This window comes from Salmo trutta, chromosome 17, assembly GCF_901001165.1.
Source record: "Salmo trutta chromosome 17, fSalTru1.1, whole genome shotgun sequence".
Lineage (NCBI taxonomy): Eukaryota > Metazoa > Chordata > Actinopteri > Salmoniformes > Salmonidae > Salmo > Salmo trutta.
In genome coordinates, this window is record NC_042973.1 from 10778310 (window position 1) to 10800744 (window position 22435).

General features: G+C 44.9%; 1 protein-coding gene across 1 annotated transcript; it reads left to right on the plus strand.

Annotated features, from left to right (window-relative positions):
• The first annotated feature begins 10984 nt into the window (after positions 1-10984).
• Positions 10985-14654, plus strand: LOC115151255 (type I iodothyronine deiodinase). Its single transcript, XM_075074236.1, is given in 6 exon segments — positions 10985-11078; positions 11081-11125; positions 11128-11226; positions 12127-12270; positions 13984-14183; positions 14589-14654. Coding segments are annotated over 6 exon segments (648 nt in total).
• Positions 14655-22435: the final 7781 nt, after the last annotated feature.

The following is a 22435-nucleotide window of genomic DNA, read 5'->3' on the forward strand; positions in this document are numbered from 1 at the left end:
TCCTCTATAAACCTGAGTGAGGAGGTTACAAATGAGATTATAGAAAAGCCTCGAGGAATGTTTACTTTCAGTAAGGCTGAGGTTGAAATGAAACTACCTCGTGTGGTTGAGGTAATTCACCAATGGACATTTACTCTTAAAATCTATTTATTAGAAATATTTACTCATTAATTTACTCTTACATTTTATTTATTAAAATAATCTTCTGCTAATAGGATACATAAATAATTTACAAATATAAGGTTTCAAATAATGTTGGTTTGTACCTAACCAAAAGTGTGATCTATAACAGCTTAATAAATGCTATCCACTCATAAACTCCAGAGACATCCTCATCTGTCCTCCTCAATCAGAACTTGCCACTTCCTCTAAAATCAGTGCAGTCTCTTCTGTTGATAATCCCTAGAGTGGAAGTCAAAGTGCTCCCTTCTCTGGCAGTTACTCCACATATACCACTTAAATCACATCACGTGGCTACACTTTGTGTCACTGAGATGACTTTCATTGTGATGCTCTTTATTAAGACCAGGTCTATACATCAGTGGCACTTAATTAACGAGGGGGTTATCAACAGTAGAATCCACAACTGCAAACACGGATCTGTCAACTAAATGTACAGTACATCTGAATCAAATATGAAGACGACAGTGCACTTAAGGATGCCATATGTAGCCAAATAGATAGAAACTGGCACCATTTCACAGTAAACGGATATGTGGTATAATAGAAAATATTATCAGAGGACTGGAAGGAATGACAATAAGAGGATCTAACTGATACACTTCTAAAAAAGACTTTCCCTGTATCATAAATATTAGCAAATTAGTTTAGTAACTCCTTTCCCCAATATTGGTGTGATACCTTTAGATTTAGAACGCATATGAAAGTATATTTAAAGAACCGAATGGTTTCTATAAACATCTAGATATTATTAAAATACATTCTGTGATACAGAGTAGCGTCAATGAGCGCGTTAAATCATAGGTTTTGCTTTACCTTGTTCCGGGGAGAGAGAGAAACACGCGCGGGTAGCTTTGGCTGTCAGATGGCCTTTCTCTTGAGAGCCATAGCGCTCCTCTGGCGTGGTGAGTCGCTTCGGACTCGGACAGTGACTGGGGTTGTGATGTGGGCTCCGGCAGGTCTGGGTTCCAAAACCATCGTTCCCGATGCGTCTGGCGCAGAAGTCCGACTTGCTGCTGTACATGGAGAGAGTCAGCCCCGTGAAGTCTGAATACACTGGGGTTTGGCGGTGACTCACCATTCCGAACAGTGCTGAGGATTTCTGCATTGGAATTTCAGTGTTCCCGGTGTGCATTCTCTGTGTTCACATTTACCTGTGTCGGGGAGAGAAAAACACATATCCCTTATAAAAATCTGAAGCCAAATCAAACCATCTCCTTAACTTGAACAGATGTTTTTTTACGCACGTTCTTCCGAATTGCCAAATAACATGGAATATTTAGTGACAATAAATACAAAATATGCAAGAAGTGAGAGATCTTCATTTTCTAGATGACACCTACCGTATAAGCCGTCAAAAGGAAGAAGACGTAGACTCCTTTATGGTCGGACTTGGTGTACATCAGCATCTTCCGCCAAATGCGGAGAAAAGCGTGTCTTAACCAACCGCATCCTCTCCGCTTCCAAAGTACATTTTAAAGAATGTTCCATGTATCAATTCTCAACATGTTCCCTTTGACTGACATCTGATTCATCCACTGAGTCGGCAGTATCCGAGTCAATGCGTCTCTGTCCGCACCAATGCAAGCATGACTGTCCGGGGACCAAAGGTAGGTGGGATATGAAGATATCGATCGTGGAGAATCGTTTTAAGGGTGAGCAAACTGATGTGCTTAGAAGTTAACGTAACAGCAGATGATGGTCAGGTTCCAAGGAAATTATGAGCAAATAGCCTGTCAATGAGAACCGAATGCCTTTAGGGTAGGTCAAATAGCCTGTCAATGAGAACCGAATACCTTTTGGGTAGGTCAAATAGCCTGTCAATGAGAACCGAATACCTTTAGGGTAGGTCAAATAGCCTGTCAATGAGAACCAAATACCTTTAGGGTAGGTCAAATAGCCTGTCAATGAGAACCGAATACCTTTAGGGTAGGTCTAATAGCCTGTCAATGAGAACCAAATACCTTTAGGGTAGGTCAAATAGCCTGTCAATGAGAACCAAATACCTTTAGGGTAGCCTTCCCTGTGGCTCAGTTGGTAGAGCATGGTGTTTGCAATGCCAGCATGGTGTGTGCAACGCCAGCATGGTGTGTGCAACGCCAGGGTTGTGGGTTCGATTCCCACGGTGGGCCAGTACCAAAAAAAAAAAAAGATGAAATGTATGCATTCACTACTGTAAGTCGCTCTGGATAAGAGCGACTTACAGATAACAACAAGGCCCAACCCCCACTAATACACCCGCCCAAGCCTGCGACCTAAGAGGTATGTATCAGATGCTCAACATGCTCTGCTCACACCTACTGTAATGGTCCAGGGCCTAAACAACACTTGACTCTATTGAACACAAAGCTTTTACAATCTCATCCCAGAATATACAAGGTCTGACAACCTAAGAAAATGAAAAACAATGACAAATAGTTCGATGAAGAATGCAAAAACCAACGAAAGAAATTGAGAAACCTATCAAATCAAATCAAATTGTATTAGTCACATGCGCCGAATACAACAAGTGTAGATCTTGCAGTTAAATGCTTTAATTTTTTGTTATACTTATCTCTTACTTTTTTAAAGGTATTTTCTTAAAACTGTATTGTTGGTTAAGGGCTTATAAGTAAGCATTTCACTGTCAGGTCTACACCTGTTGTATTCAACGCATGTGACAAATAAAATGTGATTTTATTTGGTATTGGACCCCAGTGATGACTCCCCTCAATCTAGCAATAAGCACCAGGGACATGGCTTTTAATCTACTTCCCATTAAACTTTTCCATTTTGAGAATCTTCTCTTGATATATAGTCTGTATATAGTCTCGCTATTGTTATTTTACTGCTGATCTTTTATTACTTGTTCCTTTTATTTCTTATTATTATTCATATTTTTTAAACTGCACTGTTGGTTAGGGGCTTGTAAGTAAACATTTCACTGTAAGGTCTACACCTGTTGTATTCGGCGCATGTGACTAATATAATTAGATTTGATTAGATTTGATTGTTGATTTGATGTATGGATATACCACTTCTCCAATTATTTTGGCCCTATTTTTTTTATTTAATTTCATTTCACCTTTATTTAACCAGGTAGGCTAGTTGAGAACAAGTTCTCATTTGCAACTGCGACCTGGCCAAGATAAAGCAGAGCAGTTAGACACATACAACACAGAGTTACACATGGAATGAACAAAACATACAGTCAATAATACAGTAGAAAAAAATAAAACAAAAAGTCTATATACAGTGAGTGCAAATGAGGTAAGATAAGGGAATTAAGGCAATAAATAGGCCATGGTGGCAAAGTAATTACAATATGGCAATTAAACACTGGAATGGTAGATGTGCAAAAGATGGATGTGCAAGTAGAGATACTGGGGTGCAAAAGGAGCAGAATAAATAAATAAATACAGTATGGGGATGAGGTAGATAGATGGGCTGTATACAGATGGGCTATGAACAGGTGCAGTGATCTGTGAGCTGCTCTGACAGCTGGTGCTTAAAGCTAGTGAGGGAGATGGGAATCTCCAGCTTCAGAGATTCCTAAAGAACAAACAGCAAAAACATATACATGATCAAATACAAATCTTAGAATCAACTATTAAAGACTACCAGAACCCATTGGATTCTCCAATTACATTGAATGAACTACAGGACAAAATACAAACCCTCCAACCCAAAAAGGCCTGTGGTGTTGATGGTATTTAAATTTAAAATTAAAAATTATCTTAAATGAAATGATCAAATATACAGACCACAAATTCCAATTGGCTATACTTAAACTCTTTAACACAATCCTTAGCTCTGGCATCTTCCCCAATATTTGGCACCAAGGACTGATCACCCCAATGGAGACAAATTTGACCCCAATAACTACCGTGTGTCAATGGTGTGCGTACTGGGAGCGGAGTCAGGTGCAGGAGAGCAGAGAGTTGTGAACAGGCGCACACTTTATTAAGGCAGGAGAAACCAACAGACGGATGCGTCGAATCCAAAGCGCCGAATCCTCCAGCCAATATGCAAAAGTGCAACACGCGCAAACAGTCACAATAATTATGTTCAAACAAATAAACATACCTCGTGAATAAAACACGGAACAAACAAACACCAGTCTAGCGCATCAAAATTGACACGTAACACAAACAATTTCACACAAAGACATGAGGGGGAACAGAGGAATAAATACATGTAGTGTGATTGGGGAATGAAAACCAGGTGTGCAGAGAACAAGACAAAACAAATGGATAAATAAAAAAAGGAGTGGCGATGGCTAGAAAGCCGATGACGTCGACCGCCGAACGCCGCCCAAACAAGGAGAGGAGCCGACTTTGGCGGAAGTCGTGACAGTACCCCCCCTTGACGCGCGGCTCCAGCGGTGCGCCAACACTGATCTCGGGCACGACCCGGAGGGCGAGGCGCAGGGCGATCCGGCCGGCGACGGTGGAACTCCCGCAGCATTTCAGGGTCCAACACATCCGCCTCCGGAACCCAGCACCTCTCCTCCGGACCGTACCCCTCCCACTCCACGAGGTACTGAAGGCCCCTCGCCCGACGCTTTCGAATCCAGGATGGAACGGACGGAGTACGCCGGGGCCCCCTCGAAGCGGAGGAACCTCCCGCACCTCAGATTCCTGGAGCGGACCAACCAGCACCGGCCTGAGAAGAGACACATGGAACGAGGGGTTAATATGGTAATCGGGGGGAAGCTGTAACCTGTAGCATACCTCGTTCACTCTCCTCAGGACTTTAAATGGCCCCACAAACCGCGGGCCCAGCTTCCGGCAGGGCAGGCGGAGGGGCAGGTTTCGGGTCGAGAGCCAGACCCGGTCCCCCGGTGCAAACACCGGGTCCGCGCTGGTCTTTTGGCGCAGCGCAGCCTGCTGGAGGTGACCATGGGCGGCTTCCCATGTCTCCTCCGCGCGCCGGAACCAATCGTCCATCGCAGGAGCCTCGGTCTGACTCTGATGCCACGGTGCCAGAACCGGCTGGTACCCCAATACACACTGAAAGGGGGAGAGGTTAGTGGAGGAGTGGAGGAGTGGAGGAGTGGCGGAGCGAGTTCTGCGCCATCTCTGCCCAGGGCACGAACGCCACCCACTCCACCGGCCGGTCCTGGCAATAGGACCACAAAAACCTGCCCATATCCTGGTTCACTCTTTCCACCTGCCCATTACTCTCGGGGTGGAAACCTGAGGTGAGGCTGATCGAGACCCCAGACGATCCATGAACGCCCTCCAGACTCTCGAAGTGATCTGGGGACCTCGATCAGACACTATATCCTCAGGGACCCCGTAGTGCCGGAAGACGTGTGTAAACAGGGCCTCCGCATTTTGTAGGGCCGTAGGGAGACCGGGCAGAGGGAGGAGACGACAGGATCGTGGTGTTTCCCTGTGAGGGAGGAAGATCCGTCAGAAAATCCACCAACAGGTGTGACCAAGGCCGTTTTGGAACGGGTAAGGGATGTAGCTTTCCTCTGGGCAGGTGTCTAGGAGCCTTACACTGGGCGCATACTGAGCAGGAGGAAACATAAACCCTCACGTCCTTAGCCAAGGTGGGCCACCAGTACTTCCCAGTCAAACAGCGCACCGTCCGACCAATCCCCGGATGACCAGAGGAGGGTGATCAACTGGTCACGGACAGCAGACGGAATGTACCGACGCCCGACGGTACACTGGAGTGGAGCGGGCTCTGTACACAATGCCTGCTCAATGTCCGAGTCCAGCTCCCACACGACTGGCGCTACCAGGCAGGAGGCCGGGAGAATGGGAGTCTGATCCATGGGCCGCTCCTCTGTGTCATACATCCGGGACAGTGCGTCTGCCTTCACATTCTAGGAACCTGGTCTGTAGGACAGGGTAAACACAAAACGGGTGAAGAACATGGCCCACCTTGCCTGACGAGGATTCAGGATGTACTCCAGGTTGTGGGGGTCAGTCCAGATGAGGAAAGGGTGTTTAGCCCCCTCAAGCCAATGTCTCCACGCCTTCAAAGCCTTAACCACAGCCAACAGCTCTTGGTCCCCCACATCATAGTTCCGCTCCGCCGGGCTGAGCTTCTTCGAGAAGAAAGCACAGGAGTGGAGCTTCGGTGGCGTGCCCGAGCGTTAAGAGAGCATGGCTCCTATCCCAGCCTCGGACGCATCCACCTCCACTATGAACGCCAAAGAGGGATCCGGATGGGCTAGCTCGGGAGCCAAGGTGAACAGAGCTCTTAGGTGCCCAAAAGCCCTGTCCGCCTCAACCGACCACTGCAGGGGTACAGGACCCCCCTTCATCAGTGAGGTAATGGGAGCAGCCACCTGGCCAAAACCCTGGATAAATCTCCGGTAGTAATGGGCAAACCCTAAAAATCGCTCCTTTACCGTGGTGGGAGTCGGCCAATTACGCACGGCTGCAATGCGGTCACTCTCCATCTCCACCCCTGATGTGGAAATGCGATACACGTGACTCCTGGGAAGTGCAGCGTCTACCAGGAGATTTATCGCACAATCCCCCCGTCGATGGGGTGGTAATTGAGTCACCTTCTTTTTACAGAAGCGAGAGACAAATCGGCATATTCTGGGGGGATGCGCACGGTGGAGACCTGGTCTGGACTTTCCACCGTGGTAGCACCAACGGAAACCCCTACACACCTCCCCGAGCACTCTCGCGACCACCCCGTGAGAGCCCTCTGTTGCCAGGAAATGGTGGGTTTATGAGTAGCCAACCAGGGAAGGCCTAGTACCATGGGAAATGCAGGAGAGTCGATGCGGAAGAGACTGATTCTCTCCTCGTGACCCCCCTGCGTCTCCATGGCCAGGGAGATGGTGGCTTCCCTGATTAGCCCGGACCCTAATGGTCGACTATCCAGAGCGTGTACCGGGAAATGTCTAACCACAGGAATAATGGGGATCCCTAAACTAAGGGCGAACGCTCTGTCGATAAAATTCCCAGCTGTGCCTGAATCGATGAGCGCCTTATGCTGTGAATGCGGGGAAAACTCAGGAAAACAAACAGGTACAAACAGGTGGACAAAAGAGTACTCTCGGTGAGAGTGGTGCAGACTCACCAGGGGTGACGCCAGAGTGCCCTGCCTGCTGCCTCGAGTCCCAGAGTGATCAACCCGGGACCGACCGGCAGTGTGCCCTCTGCGGCCACAGATGGTGCACGTGAAGGCCCCTCCTCCAGCCTCCCTACGCGCAGCTCCTCCCAGCTCCATGGGCATCGGAGCTGGGGTGCTGGAAGATGGAACCAACAGAGCCCCCTCTGGACGTCCGCGGGTGACCAGCAGGTTATCCAACCGGATGGATAGATCCACCAGTTGGTCAAAAGTGATAATGGCATCCCTGCAGGCTAACTCCTGTCGGACGTCCTCGCGCAGGCTGCATCGGTAGTGGTCGATGAGGGCCCTGTCGTTCCATCCAGCTCCGGCGGCCAAGGTCCGGAATACCAGTGCGAACTCCTGTGCGCTCCTCGTCCCCTGCCTCAAATGGAAGGGCCGCTCTTCCTTCGTGCGGATGGTCGAAGACGGCCCGGAAGCGGTGGGTGAACTCCTCGAAGTGGTCCAACGCCGCGTCTCCTTCTCCCCACACGGCGTTTGCCCACTCCAGAGCTCTCCCCGAGAGGCATGAGATGAGGGCGGACACTCTCTCCCTTCCCGAGGGAGCTGGGTGAACGGTGGCCAGGTAGAGGTCCAGTTGTAAGAGGAACCCCTGGCACTGTGCTGTTGTCCCATCATACTCCCTGGGAAGGGAGAGACGCATCCCACTGGAACTGGATCTGGACGGGACGGGTAGAGGTAACCCCGGTTGCGCTGGTCGAGGCGCTGGAGAGACTTCCTGTCTCTCCCAGCGGTCCATGGTCTGGACAATGCGATCCATCATGGCACCGAGATGATGCAGCATTGCCGAGTGATCCTGGATGCGCTCCTCGACTCGTCTGACCAGGGTACCTGCTCCTGCTGACTCCATGGTAGGTGTGTGGCTAGAAAGCCGGTGACGTCGACCGCCCAAACGAACAAGGAGAGGAGCCGACTTCGGCGGAAGTCGTGACACCGTGGGATATGCGTCAACAGCAACCTTGGGAAAATCCTCTGCATTATCATTAACAGCAGACTCGTACATTTCCTCAGTGAAAACAATGTACTGAGCAGATGTCAAATTGTCTTTTTACCAAATTATCATACGACAGACCACATATTCACCCCGACACCCTAATTGACAAAGAAACAAATCAAAACAAAGGCAAAGTCTTCTCATGCTTGGTTGATTTAAAAAAAGTTTGACTCAATTTGGCATGAGGGTCTGCTATACAAATTGATGTAAAGTGGTGTTGGGGGGAAAAACATACGTCATTATAAAATCCATGTACACAAACAAGAAATGTGTGGTTAAAACAGGCAAAAAACACACATTTCTTTCTACATGGCCGTGGCGTGAGACAGGGATGCAGCTTAAGCCCACCCTCTTCTACAGAGAGAGAGAGAGAGAGACACACACACACACAAGCCCACTTTATAGCCCCTGCACCTCTCTGATTCAGAGAGGTTAAATGCGGAAGACACATTTCAGTTGAATGCATTCAGTTGTACAACTGACTAGGTATCTCCCTTTCCCTTTCCTTTCCCTATTCCTAGAGAGGGCTACATTTGTTGAGTGCGCTCACAAGGTGTAGTTTACAGTAAATTCAGTGTGCAAAATAATCCAACTCAGATCTAAAAGACATGAATGGGCCCAAGCAATATGGCTTATAATTTTTTTAGGCAAAATGTATGACACCATTTTACTTAACAAAGTAGCCTATATTTAGACAAAAGCCAACATGACATTCGAGGAGGGAGGAACGATGGTGGATAATGAAGATGTCGCTTAAAGTTGTGCTGTTGTCAGTGCCCAGTAATGTTTGTACCATGTTTTGTGCTGCTACCATGTTGTTCTGCTGCCATGTTGTGTTGCTGCATTACCATGTTGTTGTCATGTGGTGTTGCTACCATGCTGTGTTGTCATGTGTTGCTGCCTTGCTATGTTGTTGTCTTAGGTCTCTCTTTATGTAGTGTTGTGGTGTCTCTCTTGTCGTGATGTGTGCTTTTTAAATGTTTAATCTCAGCCCCCGTACCCGCAGGAGGCCTTTTAGCTTTTGGTAGGCCGTCATTGTATATAATAATTTGTTCTTAACTGACTTGCCTAGTTAAATAAAGGTTGAAAAAAAACAAATAATAATAAAGGCCGTTTCCTATTGAAAAAAATGGTCAAGGTTCCTGTCTGTGTAAGTGGGTGTTCTCTCTTGTATGAGCATGCTTTCTTGCATGAGCATGCTTTCTCGCGTGAGCTCACCCAGGAAAGCGTGCTCAAAGATGGTCACACGAGCACCCAGGAAAGCGTGCTCAAAGATGGTCACACGAGCACCCAGGAAAGCGTGCTCAAAGATGGTCACACGAGCACCCAGGAAAGCGTGCTCAAAGATGGTCACACAAGCACCCAGGAAAGCGTGCTCAAAGATGGTCACACGAGCACCCAGGAAAGCGTGCTCAAAGATGGTCACACGAGCACCCAGGAAAGCGTGCTCAAAGATGGTCACACAAGCACCCAGGAAAGCGTGCTCAAAGATGGTCACACGAGCACCCAGGAAAGCGTGCTCAAAGATGGTCACACGAGCACCCAGGAAAGCGTGCTCAAAGATGGTCACACGAGCACCCAGGAAAGCGTGCTCAAAGATGGTCACGAGAGAGTTGGGAACTTCCACTTACACAGACAAGAACCTTAACCATTTTTCACAATGGGAAACTGCCCAATAATGCTGCATTCCTAACTAAGTGGGAGGTGGAAATTTGCCAGTTCTGAAATCGTAAATACCAGTCGGATGCATTCTAGTAAATACCAGTTGGACACATTCAAATCAAATTTTATTTGTCAAATGCCCTGAATACAACAGATGTAGACCTTACAGTGAAATGCTTATTTACAAGCCCTTAACCAACAATGCAGTTTTAAGAAAACACCTAAAAAAACGAAATAAAAGTAACAAATAATTAAAGAGCATCAGTAAAATAACAATAGCGAGGCTATATACAGGTGGTACCGGTATAGAGTCAATGTGCGGGGGCACCGGTTAGTCGAGGTAATATGTACATGTAGGTAGAATTATTAAAGTGACTATGCATAGATAATAACAGAGAGTAGCAGCAGCGTAGAAGAAGGGGGGAGGCAACGCAAATAGTCTAGGTAGCCATTTGGTTAGATGTTCAGGAGTCTTATGGCTTGGGGGTAGAAGCTGTGCTTTGAACTCGTTGAGAGATGCCATTCGGCTAATGGCCAACAAGCTGCATAAACCATAAACAAAAATTACAGCTATCATTCTTGTAAACACATAGGGTTAAAAAAACATTAATATGTTGCCTTCTATAAATAATGTTTTGTTGTTGCATTTAACTGCCGAAAATGCTGTTATCGAGGTCATTTTCTTAGTAACTTCAGAGGTCAGCATGTGGGAGAAGTGGGAGCTCAGGATGATAATCAAGTTTCCCACAATTAATTACCAGTTGGTGTGTTCAAGTGGATAGATCCCAGTCGTATGTGGTAAATTCTTACTTCCCACTTGGTTATGAACGCAGCATAGTTTAGAAGATGTAACGTTATAGCTTTATCTAGGGTCTTTGGAGAGAGTGTTGTTTTAATAAATACACTCTGCTGCCATAAAATAGGCTAGGAAACGATTCCAGTCGTTCGCAAGCACTCGTAGGCTATTCATTCGCTGACAACAAAATACAAATAAATGTAATATGGAAATTGTTAATTTATTTGTCAACGCCATGTTTATGTTGTTTTGCGCTTATCCAATGTATGTTTCTGACACTTCCGAATTTGATTTTACCAAGTTTGACCAAGAAACTTAACTTAAAAATGTGTGAAAGCATAACGATGACCCAGAAGCACCGGCTTTTATGTCACTGAATTTCGTTAAGATTGTGATAGGGCACATATGGACTGTTTCGGTAAATAAGCTTTTGTGGGCTACAAAACTCCCGATTCACCTGTGGTTAGATTAGATGGCAAGACCGCCCATATCGACAAGTATTTGAAAGGTGAGTTGACGACTGCTTATGGAGTCCTTCCATTTCTTTTCAGCAAGTCATGACAACCACCATCTCAAATTGTTCTGAAATGGTTTCTGTAGTTAGAAACAGACAAGATAAGCATTCCTGCAACAATGTTTTGTTTGAGAAATTAAGCTAATTGATTGCACTCAAATTGTCCATTTCAATTTATAGGATTCATACTATTCAATAAATATAGTACCCAATATCCCATTTGGACATGTAAGGGCTGTCGTCGGAAGAAGACCAAGGTGCAGCGGAGTTAGTGTTCATCTTGACATTTAATTCAAACAAAGAGACCACTACAAAAACCAGGAAAACCGACAGCCAAACAGTCCTGTCAGGTGCAAAACACTAACAGAAACAATTACCCACAAAACCCAAAGGAAAAACATGCTCCTTATGTGTGACTCCCAATCAGCAATAACGAGCTTCAGCTGTGCCTGATTGGGAGCCACACACGGCCCAAAACAAAGAAATACAAAAACATAGAGAAAGGAACATAGAACGCCCACCCAATGTAACACCTTGGCCTAACCAAAATAAAGAACAAAAAACCCCTCTCTATGGCCAGGGCGTTACAGGACCAAACCTGAGCAACCTTATACTTTCAAACTAATTTATGGAGGAAATGAAAGCTACTTCAATGGAAAATTTCTCTGAACAGGGGGGGAAAAAAACATCACCAAATTCAATGAGAATACATTACATAGTATTATTAAACAATACTCCAAGCCGCAGCTTCATACTACTTGTCAAACATAGAGACATTGTGCTTTTTCAGGTGGAACAACTCTGTGTGAAGTATACTTCAGTATGCCAATTTAAACAATTTCCGTTCTAAATACGAGGCTACTTTAATTTATTCTGTGAATTTTTGTCTGCCAGACAATAGACGGTTGGTGTTGAGTTTTGAAAATTGTACCTGACCCCCGTTACTGTACAAACTTGGCGAGTTCAAGCAACTCGTCAAGGACTTCAGCGATGTGGCAGACTTCCTGGTGGTCTACATTGCCGAGGCGCATTCAACAGGTGGGTGAGGGAAGTGGTCATTGGTGAAATAATCTTAGACATTTCCACTTTATAATTAGCGGAGATGCCAACAACAGGATGTTCCAGCACAGATAGAAGAATGAGAAGAAGAATGATAGACAGAAGAATGATATTTCACTGTATGTATCAATGTGAAGCAGATCCTCTCAAGCTCTGTCAGGTTGGATGGGGAGCGTCTCTGCACAGCTATTTTCAGGTCTCTCCAGAGATGTTCGATCAGGTTCAAGTCTGGGCTCTCGCTGGACCACTTAAGGGCATTCAGAGACTTGTCCTGAAGCCACTCCTGCATTGTCTTGGCTGTGTGCTTAGTGTCGTTATTCTGTTGGAAGGTGAACCTTCGCCCCAGTCTAAGGTCCTGAGTGCTCTGGAGCAGGTTTTCATCAAGGATCTCTCTGTACTTTGCTCCATCAACCCTCAATCCTGACTAGTCTCCCATTCCCTGACGCTGAAAAACATCCCCACAGCATGATGCTGTTTTATCCTGACGTGACGCTTGGCATTCATGCCAAAAAGTTGGTTTGATCAGACCAGAGAATCTTGTTTCTCATGGTCTGAGAGTCTTTAGGTGGCTTTTGGCAAACTCCAAGTGGGCTGTCATGTGCCTTTTACTGAGGAACGGCTTCCGTCTGGCCACTCTACCATAAAGGCCTGATTGGTAGAGTGCTGCAGAGATGGTTGTCCTTCTGGGAGGTTCTCCCATCTCCACAGATGAACTCTGGAGCTCTGTCAGAGTGACCATCAGGTTCTTGGCCACCTCCCTGACCAAGGCCCTTCTCCCCCCGATTGCTCAGTTTGGCCGGGCGGCCAGCTCTAGGAGGAGGTTTGGTGTTGTGTGTATGTATATATGTATGTATATAATTTTACTGCTTTAGGGATGTAATTATGGTTTGGATAACGTTATTTACTATTATGTATAGAATAGTTTTTTTTGGGGGGGGGTTCACTCTTTATGCAATGCAGAGAGCACCGGGTGAAATGAATTCTCATTTAATTACCATAGTGAATTATTGTAATGTTTGTTCATGTGTCAATTAATCCCATAAGGGATGGGTTGCCAACTGGCGATTTTGACATGAAAATAAAATGTCATTCATTAATTTTCACTCATTCTTCCATTTAAGTATGATGGAGGCTACTGTGTTCTTGAGGACCTTCAATGCTGCAGAAATGTTTTGGTACCCTTCCCCAGATCTGTGCCTCGACACAATCCTGTCTCTGAGCTCTACGGACAATTCCTTCGACCTCATGGCTTGGTTTATGCTCTGACATGCACTGTGAACTGTGGGACCTTATATAGACAGGTGTGTGCCTTTCTAAAATCATGTTCAATCGATTGAATTTACCACAGGTGGACTCTAATCAAGTTGTACGACATCTCAAAGATGATCAATGGAAACAGGATGCACCTGAGCTCAATTTTGAGTCTCATAGCAAAGGGTCTGAATACTTATGTAAATAAGGTATTACAGGTTTTTTTATACATTTGAAAACAATTCTAAAAACCTGTTTTCACTTTGTCATTATGGGGTATTGTGTGTAGATTGATGAGGAAAACAATTAATTTTACATTTTAGAATAAGGCTGTAACGTAACAAAATGTGTAAAAAGTCAAGGGGTCTGAATACTTTCTTAATGCACTGTATATACACCAATTTGACCACTACAATTAGCAGTTTTGCCTCTCTGTTTTAGATGGTTGGGTCTTTGCCAACAATGTTGACATTAATAAACACCAAAACCTGGTGGAGCGCCTGGCTGCAGCACAGTTCCTGGTCAAACAGGATCCCCTGTGCCCCGTCGTAGTGGATGAAGTGACTGACACCACAGGTACTAAATATTGCGCTTTTCCAGAGAGGTTTTATGTACTGAAGGCAGGAAAGGTCATTTATAAGGCAAGGAGAGGTATACGAAATAAGGAGATAGTAAAGAACAAGACAATGCGAATGTAATGTTTGCTGCATACGCAAAACTGGTGGCGTGCAGAGACTATAAAGAGAAATCTAGTTGCACCTCTCTTTGGAATCCTGCCAAAGCATTCTTTGCTTTTTGCCTCACACGCACACATCTTGACTCAGTAGTTTTCCAGAATTAGGGGAAAGGATATTTGGAACACAGCCAATAGTTTTGACATGTTACACAGGTATAACCATAGAGAGACAGTCTTATGAGACTTGTGGTCTCGTTTGCCTTATTAGAGAGAGGAACGTCTGTTGCTGTTGAGACATACAGTTCAGAGTTCACCAGTAAATACATCTGTTACATCTGTCCAATCACCAGTCTTCTTTCTCTGTTGCCAGGGAAAGATGGGCCCTTGGGGCTACAGTCCTGAGGAGATGTGCTCCTTCCTTGAAAAGATGAAGTAGGAAGAGTTCAGATAAAACTCAGTGGCTGAAACTACTTTGTTTTCTCTACACGTTTACAAAACATTGTTCTGTTTCTTTTGTTATCTAAACCTTTTTTTATTGCCCATATTGTTTGTGTGATTCAGCTTTCTGGGATCCCAATTGTCCACCTTTTGAGTTTGGAGACTTTCTCTGCATCTATTAGTGACAGATACAGATCAAACATATGGCATATGTAACCAGATGAAGATAAACATGGAGAGACCCTCCAGTCAGGATGGGTGTGTTGGCCAAACCAGGAAGTGTTCATAGGAAGTATAGGAGGATGTTAATTCATGTACCATTTTAACCAGGTTCAGGTCAGATTGTAATATCACAATATCATACCTTTTGAATGACTGAATGTGAAACAAGCCCTGTGGTATATTATCTATATATACAGAGAGGGAAAAAAGTATTTGATCCCCTGCTGATTTTATACGTTTGCCCACTGACAAAGAAATGATCAGTCTATAATTTTAATGGTAGGTTTATTTGAACAGTGAGAGACAGAATAACAACAAAAAAATCCAGAAAAACGCATGTCAAAAATGTTATAAAATTATTTGCATTTTAATGAGGGAAATAAGTATTTGCACACATCTCAGGAGGGATTTTGTCCCACTCCTCTTTGCAGATCTTCTCCAAGTCATTAAGGTTTCGAGGCTGACGTTTGGCAACTCGAACCTTCCGCTCCCTCCACAGATTTTCTATGGGATTAAGGTCTGGAGACTGGCTAGGCCACTCCAGGACCTTAATGTGCTTCTTCTTGAGCCACTCCTTTATTGCCTTGGCCGTGTGTTTTGGGTCATTGTCATGCTGGAATACCCATCCACGACCCATGTTCAATGCCCTGGCTGAGGGAAGGAGGTTCTCACCCAAGATTTGACGGTACATGGCCCCTTTGATGCGATGAAGTTGTCCTTTCCCCTTAGCAGAAAAACACCCCCAAAGCAGAATGTTTCCACCTCCATGTTTGACGGTGGAGATTGTGTTCTTGGGGTCATAGGCAGCATTCCTCCTCCTCCAAACACGGCGAGTTGAGTTGATGCCAAAGATCCCCATTTTGGTCTCATCTGACCACAACACTTTCACCAGTTGTCCTCTGAATCATTCAGATGTTCATTGGCAAACTTCAGACGGGCCTGTATATGTATTCTTGAGCAGGGGGACCTTGCGGGCGCTGCAGGATTTCAGTCCTTCACGGCGTAGTGTGTTACCAATTGTGACTATGGTCCCAGCTGCCTTGAGATCATTGACAAGATCCTCCCGTGTAGTTCTGGGCTGATTCCTCACCTTTCTCATGATCATTGCAACTCCACGAGGTGAGATCTTGCATGGAGCCCCAGGCTGAGGGATATTGACAGTTCTTTTGTGTTTCTTCCATTTGCGAATAATCGTACCAACTGTTGTCACCTTCTCACCAATCTGCTTGGCGATGGTCTTGTAGCCCATTCCAGCCTTGTGTAGGTCTACAATCTTGTCCCTGACATCCTTGGAGAGCTCTTTGGTCTTGGCCATGTTGGAGAGTTTGGAATCTGATTGATTGATTGCTTCTGTGGACAGGTGTCTTTTATACAGGTAACAAGCTGAGATTAGGAGCACTCCCTTTAAGAGTGTGCTCCTAATCTCAGCTCGTTACCTGTATAAAAGACACCTGGGAGCCAGAAATCTTTCTGATTGAGAGAGGGTCAAATACTTATTTCCCTCATTAAAATGCAAATCAATTTATAACATTTTTGACATGGGTTTTTCTGGATTTTTTTGTTGTTATTCTGTCTCTCTCTGTTCAAATAAACCTACCATTAAAATTATAGACTGATCATTTCTTTGTCAGTGGGCAAACGTACAAAATCAGCAGGGGATCAAATACTTTTTTCCCTCACTGTATTTGTACTGGATCTTGTATTTTGCATAACATGAAGAATTTCTCAAGTGTAGGCCTATTGGATGTGTGATAGCCATACTGCGATTGCACTGACATATCTATAACCATTCCCATGATACATTGTCTATGAGGCAATGTGAAAGGAAGGTCTGGAAAATCGTTAAAGACTCCAGCCACCCAAGCAATAAACTGTTCTCTCTGCTTCCGCATGGCAAGTGGTACCGGTGCTGACACGAACAGGACCTGAACAGTTTCTATCCCCAAGACTCCTTAATAGCTATCAAAATGGCTAAATGGACTATCTGATTTGGCCCTTGTATTTATTTTTCTACTGTCTCTATGCACACTCACAGGACTCTACACACTTGCTGACATTCCAACACACATAACATGCACACACATATATACTGACTCTACACACACGAAAACACACACACACACACACACACACTCACATACACTGTTGCTACTCTGTTATTCATATATCCTGATGCCTAGTCACCTTACCCCTATACATATCTGCCTCTATCACTCCAGTATCCCTGCAGACTGTAAATATGGTATTGGGACTGGCCCTGTATGTAGTGCAGCTTCTTACTTTCTCGTGTTCTTCTTGGTTTTTGTTCAACCTTATGTTATTTGTAATAATACATTAATATTGATTACTGCGTTGGGTTAAGCGCCTGCAAGAAGTGCATTCCACTGTACTTGTGCAGGTGACATTGAAACTCGAATGTTCATATTTACTTTGGCATGCAACTGCTTTTTATGATAATTACAGTGAAAACCTCTAGCCACTGTAACTTGATGAATTGAAAGCATTTTTTTTTGCTAAATAATTTAGGAGCATTAAGAGCATGTTCTGATGATATTCCTGTTAATTAAAAACTCTTCATGAATAAATATTGCGCTTGGGATTGTTGTTAATCTATCTTAATTGTTTCTGTGCATGTTTTCATGATATGATTGATTGTTCAGAATGCTCACCAGTAGCCTGAATAGAGATGATTTGACTTCCTGCTGTTGCAGAAGCTGAGACGTAAAATAGGGAAGTTGTTAATCTTCTCGATCTATCTGCACATCATCACATGACTTGTATTATTGTGTTTCACCTTGAACCTGTCCCATAAGGCACCCTATTCCCCATGTAGTGCCATTTGGGACGCACTCACTTTAACATGATGTGTGATAACAACAACTGGATTCACTGGAACAGTTCAGGCCTAGTTCCTACTGTCAGGTAGGAGCCAACATGCTAGATGTCTGTTAGACCTCTCTCCTATAAAACTGGCTGGGGGGTTCCAATCGGGGGAAAAAACGTTACCTTCTGTCTACACTGTTTCCCCCTTAGCTAATCTGAAAGAATGTAATAGGAGAGAGCTATATAGAACTCTACATAGACCACCAGATGGCAATGTGAAGCTATTGACACATTATCCCCTAAACCCTACAGCTAATGACACATTATCCCCTAACCCCTACAGCTAATGACACATTATCCCCTAATCCCTACAGCTAATGACACATTATCCCCTAACCCCTACAGCTAATGACACATTATCCCCTAACCCCTACAGCTATTGACACATTATCCCCTAAATCCTACAGCTAATGACACATTATCCCCTAACCCCTACAGCTAATGACACATTATCCCCTAAACCCTACAGCTAATGACACATTATCCCCTAACCCCTACAGCTAATGACACATTATCCCCTAAATCCTACAGCTAATGACACATTATCTCCTAACCCCTACAGCTAATGACACATTATCCCCTAACCCCTACAGCTAATGACACATTATCTCCTAAACCCTACAGCTAATGATACATTATCCTCTAACCCCTACAGCTAATGACACATTATCCCCTAACCCCTACAGCTAATGACACATTATCCCCGAATCCCTACAGCTAATGACACATTATCCTCTAATCCCTACAGCTAATGACACATTATCTCCTAATCCCTACAGCTAATGACACATTATCCTCTAATCCCTACAGCTATTGACACATTATCCCCCAATCCGTACAGCTAGTGACACATTATCCTCTAATCCCTACAGCTATTGACACATTATCCCCCAATCCCTACAGCTATCCAGTCATTTCACAATCGGAGGGAGAAGTGGATAATAGCTGTGGCAAGTGGATGACATTTTGAATTGAAATCCAGCCCTGAGCGTAGTAGAGCGATAGGTTTGCCCAGTGCGCAGAATACATACAGATGCTTAGGTTGGTTTACCTGTAAATACTGTGCGGGGACAGGGGCTTGGCGGTGCTACAAGGTGAGGTGGGCTGAGTAGCAAAGGCAATGCAAAGACAGCACATGAGAAGGAGGGAACGAGTATGAGTGGAATGATCTCTCCTGTCCATACACCACCATCACAGCAGAGCCAATCTTACTCAGCTAAGAGCAAAACCTCTCACCAGAACCATCAATTCAACTGTAGTGAGTGGCTGAGCTCTCCATTGGGTAAGCTCTATTGGATGGAGCACTAGCTGGATCAGAGATATTTTGCATTGTAAATCAAGACATTTTGCATAGTACCCCTACTGTTTAGCAATGGACAAATCAAGAGATGAAAAGCACACCAGAGACAGCAAGGTTCCAGCCACTGCCTCAGTGAGAGAGAGCCAAGAGCAGAGCAGCAAAGCAGTGGTGGTACAGGGCTCCAAACAAACATGTAACTATTGTAAAAGAGAACAAAAATGTTAGACACCTTCTATGATATTGGTACATTTACATTTAAGTCATTTAGCAGACGCTCTTATCCAGACATGATACATTAGAATTGTTCTCTTCAGGCTTGAAAGAGAAAGTACACAATGAATGTCTAGTGTTTCTACTGTATGCTTGGTATTCAAATAGTTACCACCAAATGGTGTGTCAGCTGATCTTTTGTGTGATCTATGTGTTGATCACAGGCGGCACTGGGGGCCCCTGTGTTACTCCACAGACTGTCCTCCAGGCCAGCTCAGAGCCAGGCTACTGCCCACACTAACCCCCAGGCACTGGGGGTCATCAGTCTGAAGTGGCCAACAGTCTGAAGGGGAATTCGGAATGTATTCAGACCCCTTCACTTTATTCACGTTTTTACGTTACAGCCTTATTTGATGTAATTAAATGTTTTCCTCATCAATCTACAGTACACACAATACCCCATAATGACAAAGCAAAAACAGATTTTAGACATTTTTTGCCAATTTATTAAAAATAAAAAACAGACACCTTATTTACATAAGTATTCAGACCCTTTGCTATGAGACTTGAAATTGAGCTCAGGTCCATCCTGGTTCCATTGATCATCCTTGAGATGTTTCTACAACTTTATTGGGGTCCACCTGTGGTAAATTTAACTGATTGGACAGGATTTGGAAAAGCACACACCTGTCTATATAAGGTCCCAAAGTTGACAGTGCATGTCAGAACAAAAACCAAGCCATGAGGTCGATGGAATTGTCCATAGAGCTCTGAGACAGGATTGTGTAGAGGCACAGATCTGGGGAAGGGTACCAAAAAATGTCTGCAGAATTGAAGGTCCCCAAGAACACAGTGGCCTCCATAGTTCTTAAATGGAAGAAGTTTGGAACCACCAAGACTCTTCCTACAGCTGGCCGCCCGGCCAAACTGAGCAATCGGGGGAGAAGGGCCTTGGTCAGGGAGGTGACCAGAACCCAATGGTCACTCTGACAGCTCCAGAGTTCCTTTGTGAAGATGGGAGAAACTTCCAGAAGGACAACAATCTCTACAGCACTCCACCAATCAGACCTTTATGGTAGAGTGGCCAGACGGAAGCCACTCCTCAGTAAAAGGCATATGACAGCCCGCTTGGTGTTTGCCAAAAGGCACCTAAAGGACTCTCAGAGAAACAAGATTCTCTGGTCTGATGAAACCAAGATTGAACTCTTTGGCCTGAATGCCATGCGTCACGTCTGGAGGAAACCAGGCACCGCTCATCACCTGGCCAATACCATCACTAGGTGAAGCATGGTGGTGGCAGTATCATGCTGTGGGGATGTGGCACTGGGAGACTAGTCAGGATTGAGAGATGAGTGGTGCAAGTAGAGAGATCCTTGATGAAAACCTGCTCCAGAGTGCTCAGGACCTCAGACTGGGGCAAATGTTCACCTTCCAACAGGACAACAACCCTAAGCACACATCCAAGACAAGGCAGGAGTGACTTCGGGACAAGTCTCTGAATGACCTTGAGTGGCCCAGCCAGAGCCCGGACTTGAACCCGATCGAACATCTCTGGAGAGACCTGAACATTTCTAAAAACCTGTTTTTGCTTTGTCATTATGGGGTATTATGTGTAGATTGATGAGGGACGTTTAAAAAAAAATTGGAATAAGACTAATGTAACAAAATGTGTAAAAACTTTCCTAATGCACTATAGCTTTACCTGAGCAATAAGGCCTGGGGGGGTGGGGCATTATACAGCCGTGGCCATTATACCACGGCTGTTCTTATGCATGATGCAAAGTGCCTGGATACAGCACTTAGCCGTGCTATATTGGCCACATACCACAAACCCCAGAGGTGCCTTATTGCTATTATAAACTAGTAAGCAACGTAATTAGAACAGTAAAAATATTTTTGGGGTCATACCTGTGGTATAAGGTCTGAAATACCACGGCTTTCAGCCAATCAGCATTTAGGGCTCAAACCACCGGGTTTCTAAACAAAAGTAAGTGTTATCACGGTTTAACAGTCCATATCTTAAACATGAGTCTAGCTGCTTAGGCTGCGCCATTACCCCTCTCCCTGGACACATTACATTCTCTTTTTATTTTTATTGTCTTTGTCTCATTTCATTCACCGATATAAACTGATGTAGAAGAAACTGTCTTGTTGCATTTACCTACCCTGTGTTTTCATATCCCTGTGTATACGAACCAGACAAGACAGATGAACCTATTTCACACTATTGAGACACCACCATGTCCTCCTCTGTAGGTCTCAGCGGGTTTGGCCCAGCCCGGCAGAGTGGTTCCCCTGCGGCCTGCTCCATCAGATGATGCAGGACTTCCTGTCGTCTCAGCTGGAAGCGATAGGCTATAGTGCCCTCTGCAGTGGTGGTCTGGTCAAGGCGCTGAGCGAGGAGGTGAGGATGGTGGGTCCTGCCCGCTACAGGCTGGTGTGTACTGTGACCCTGGGGCAGCAGGGAGATGGAGGAGCGCTGGTACTGGCTAGTCTTGGATCTCAATACATACATCTGTGTTTCCCCACACTTACCAGAGCAGAGAGATGTTCTGTACCACCAATCCGCTTGTTGTGTGCTGTAAGGTAGATGAAAGGCCCTAATCCAATGGATGAAAGTGGTCAGACAAAAAGCTAAGGCATACAGGATCTGCTTTCCAGATGGCACCCTATTCCCTACATCAGGGGTGCTCAAACTACATAGGGCCCCATGGGTCCTTGTCGAAAGTAGTGCACTAAATAAGGATAAGGGTCCCATTTGGGATGCAACCCCTGGACCAGAGGTCATCAGCACCAGTCACTTCCTGTCTGTCCAGTTTGTATGCAAACTCCTCTTCCCTTCCTTGTCATATTTGATGTGTACTTGAATTAAAAAATAGATATTTTATATGCATACAAAATGTTAGTTTATATATTTGTTGTGTAACTGGTTCTTCTTTTGAACACTTCCCCACTTTGTGACAGTCAGGGGTGGTAGTAGATGAGAGTATTTGCGAGTTCAGCGAGTGCGAGAGAGAGAGATCTATGTGTGTGGAGTGTGAGAGATTGTCTGGGTGGCTAATGATTCTCAAAACTAGAGAATGACCCTGCTTAGGTAGTATCCAAATGACCCTGCTTGCTTTGTAGAGTGGAAAAATAGGAACAAATAAAAAACGGGCAAGAAG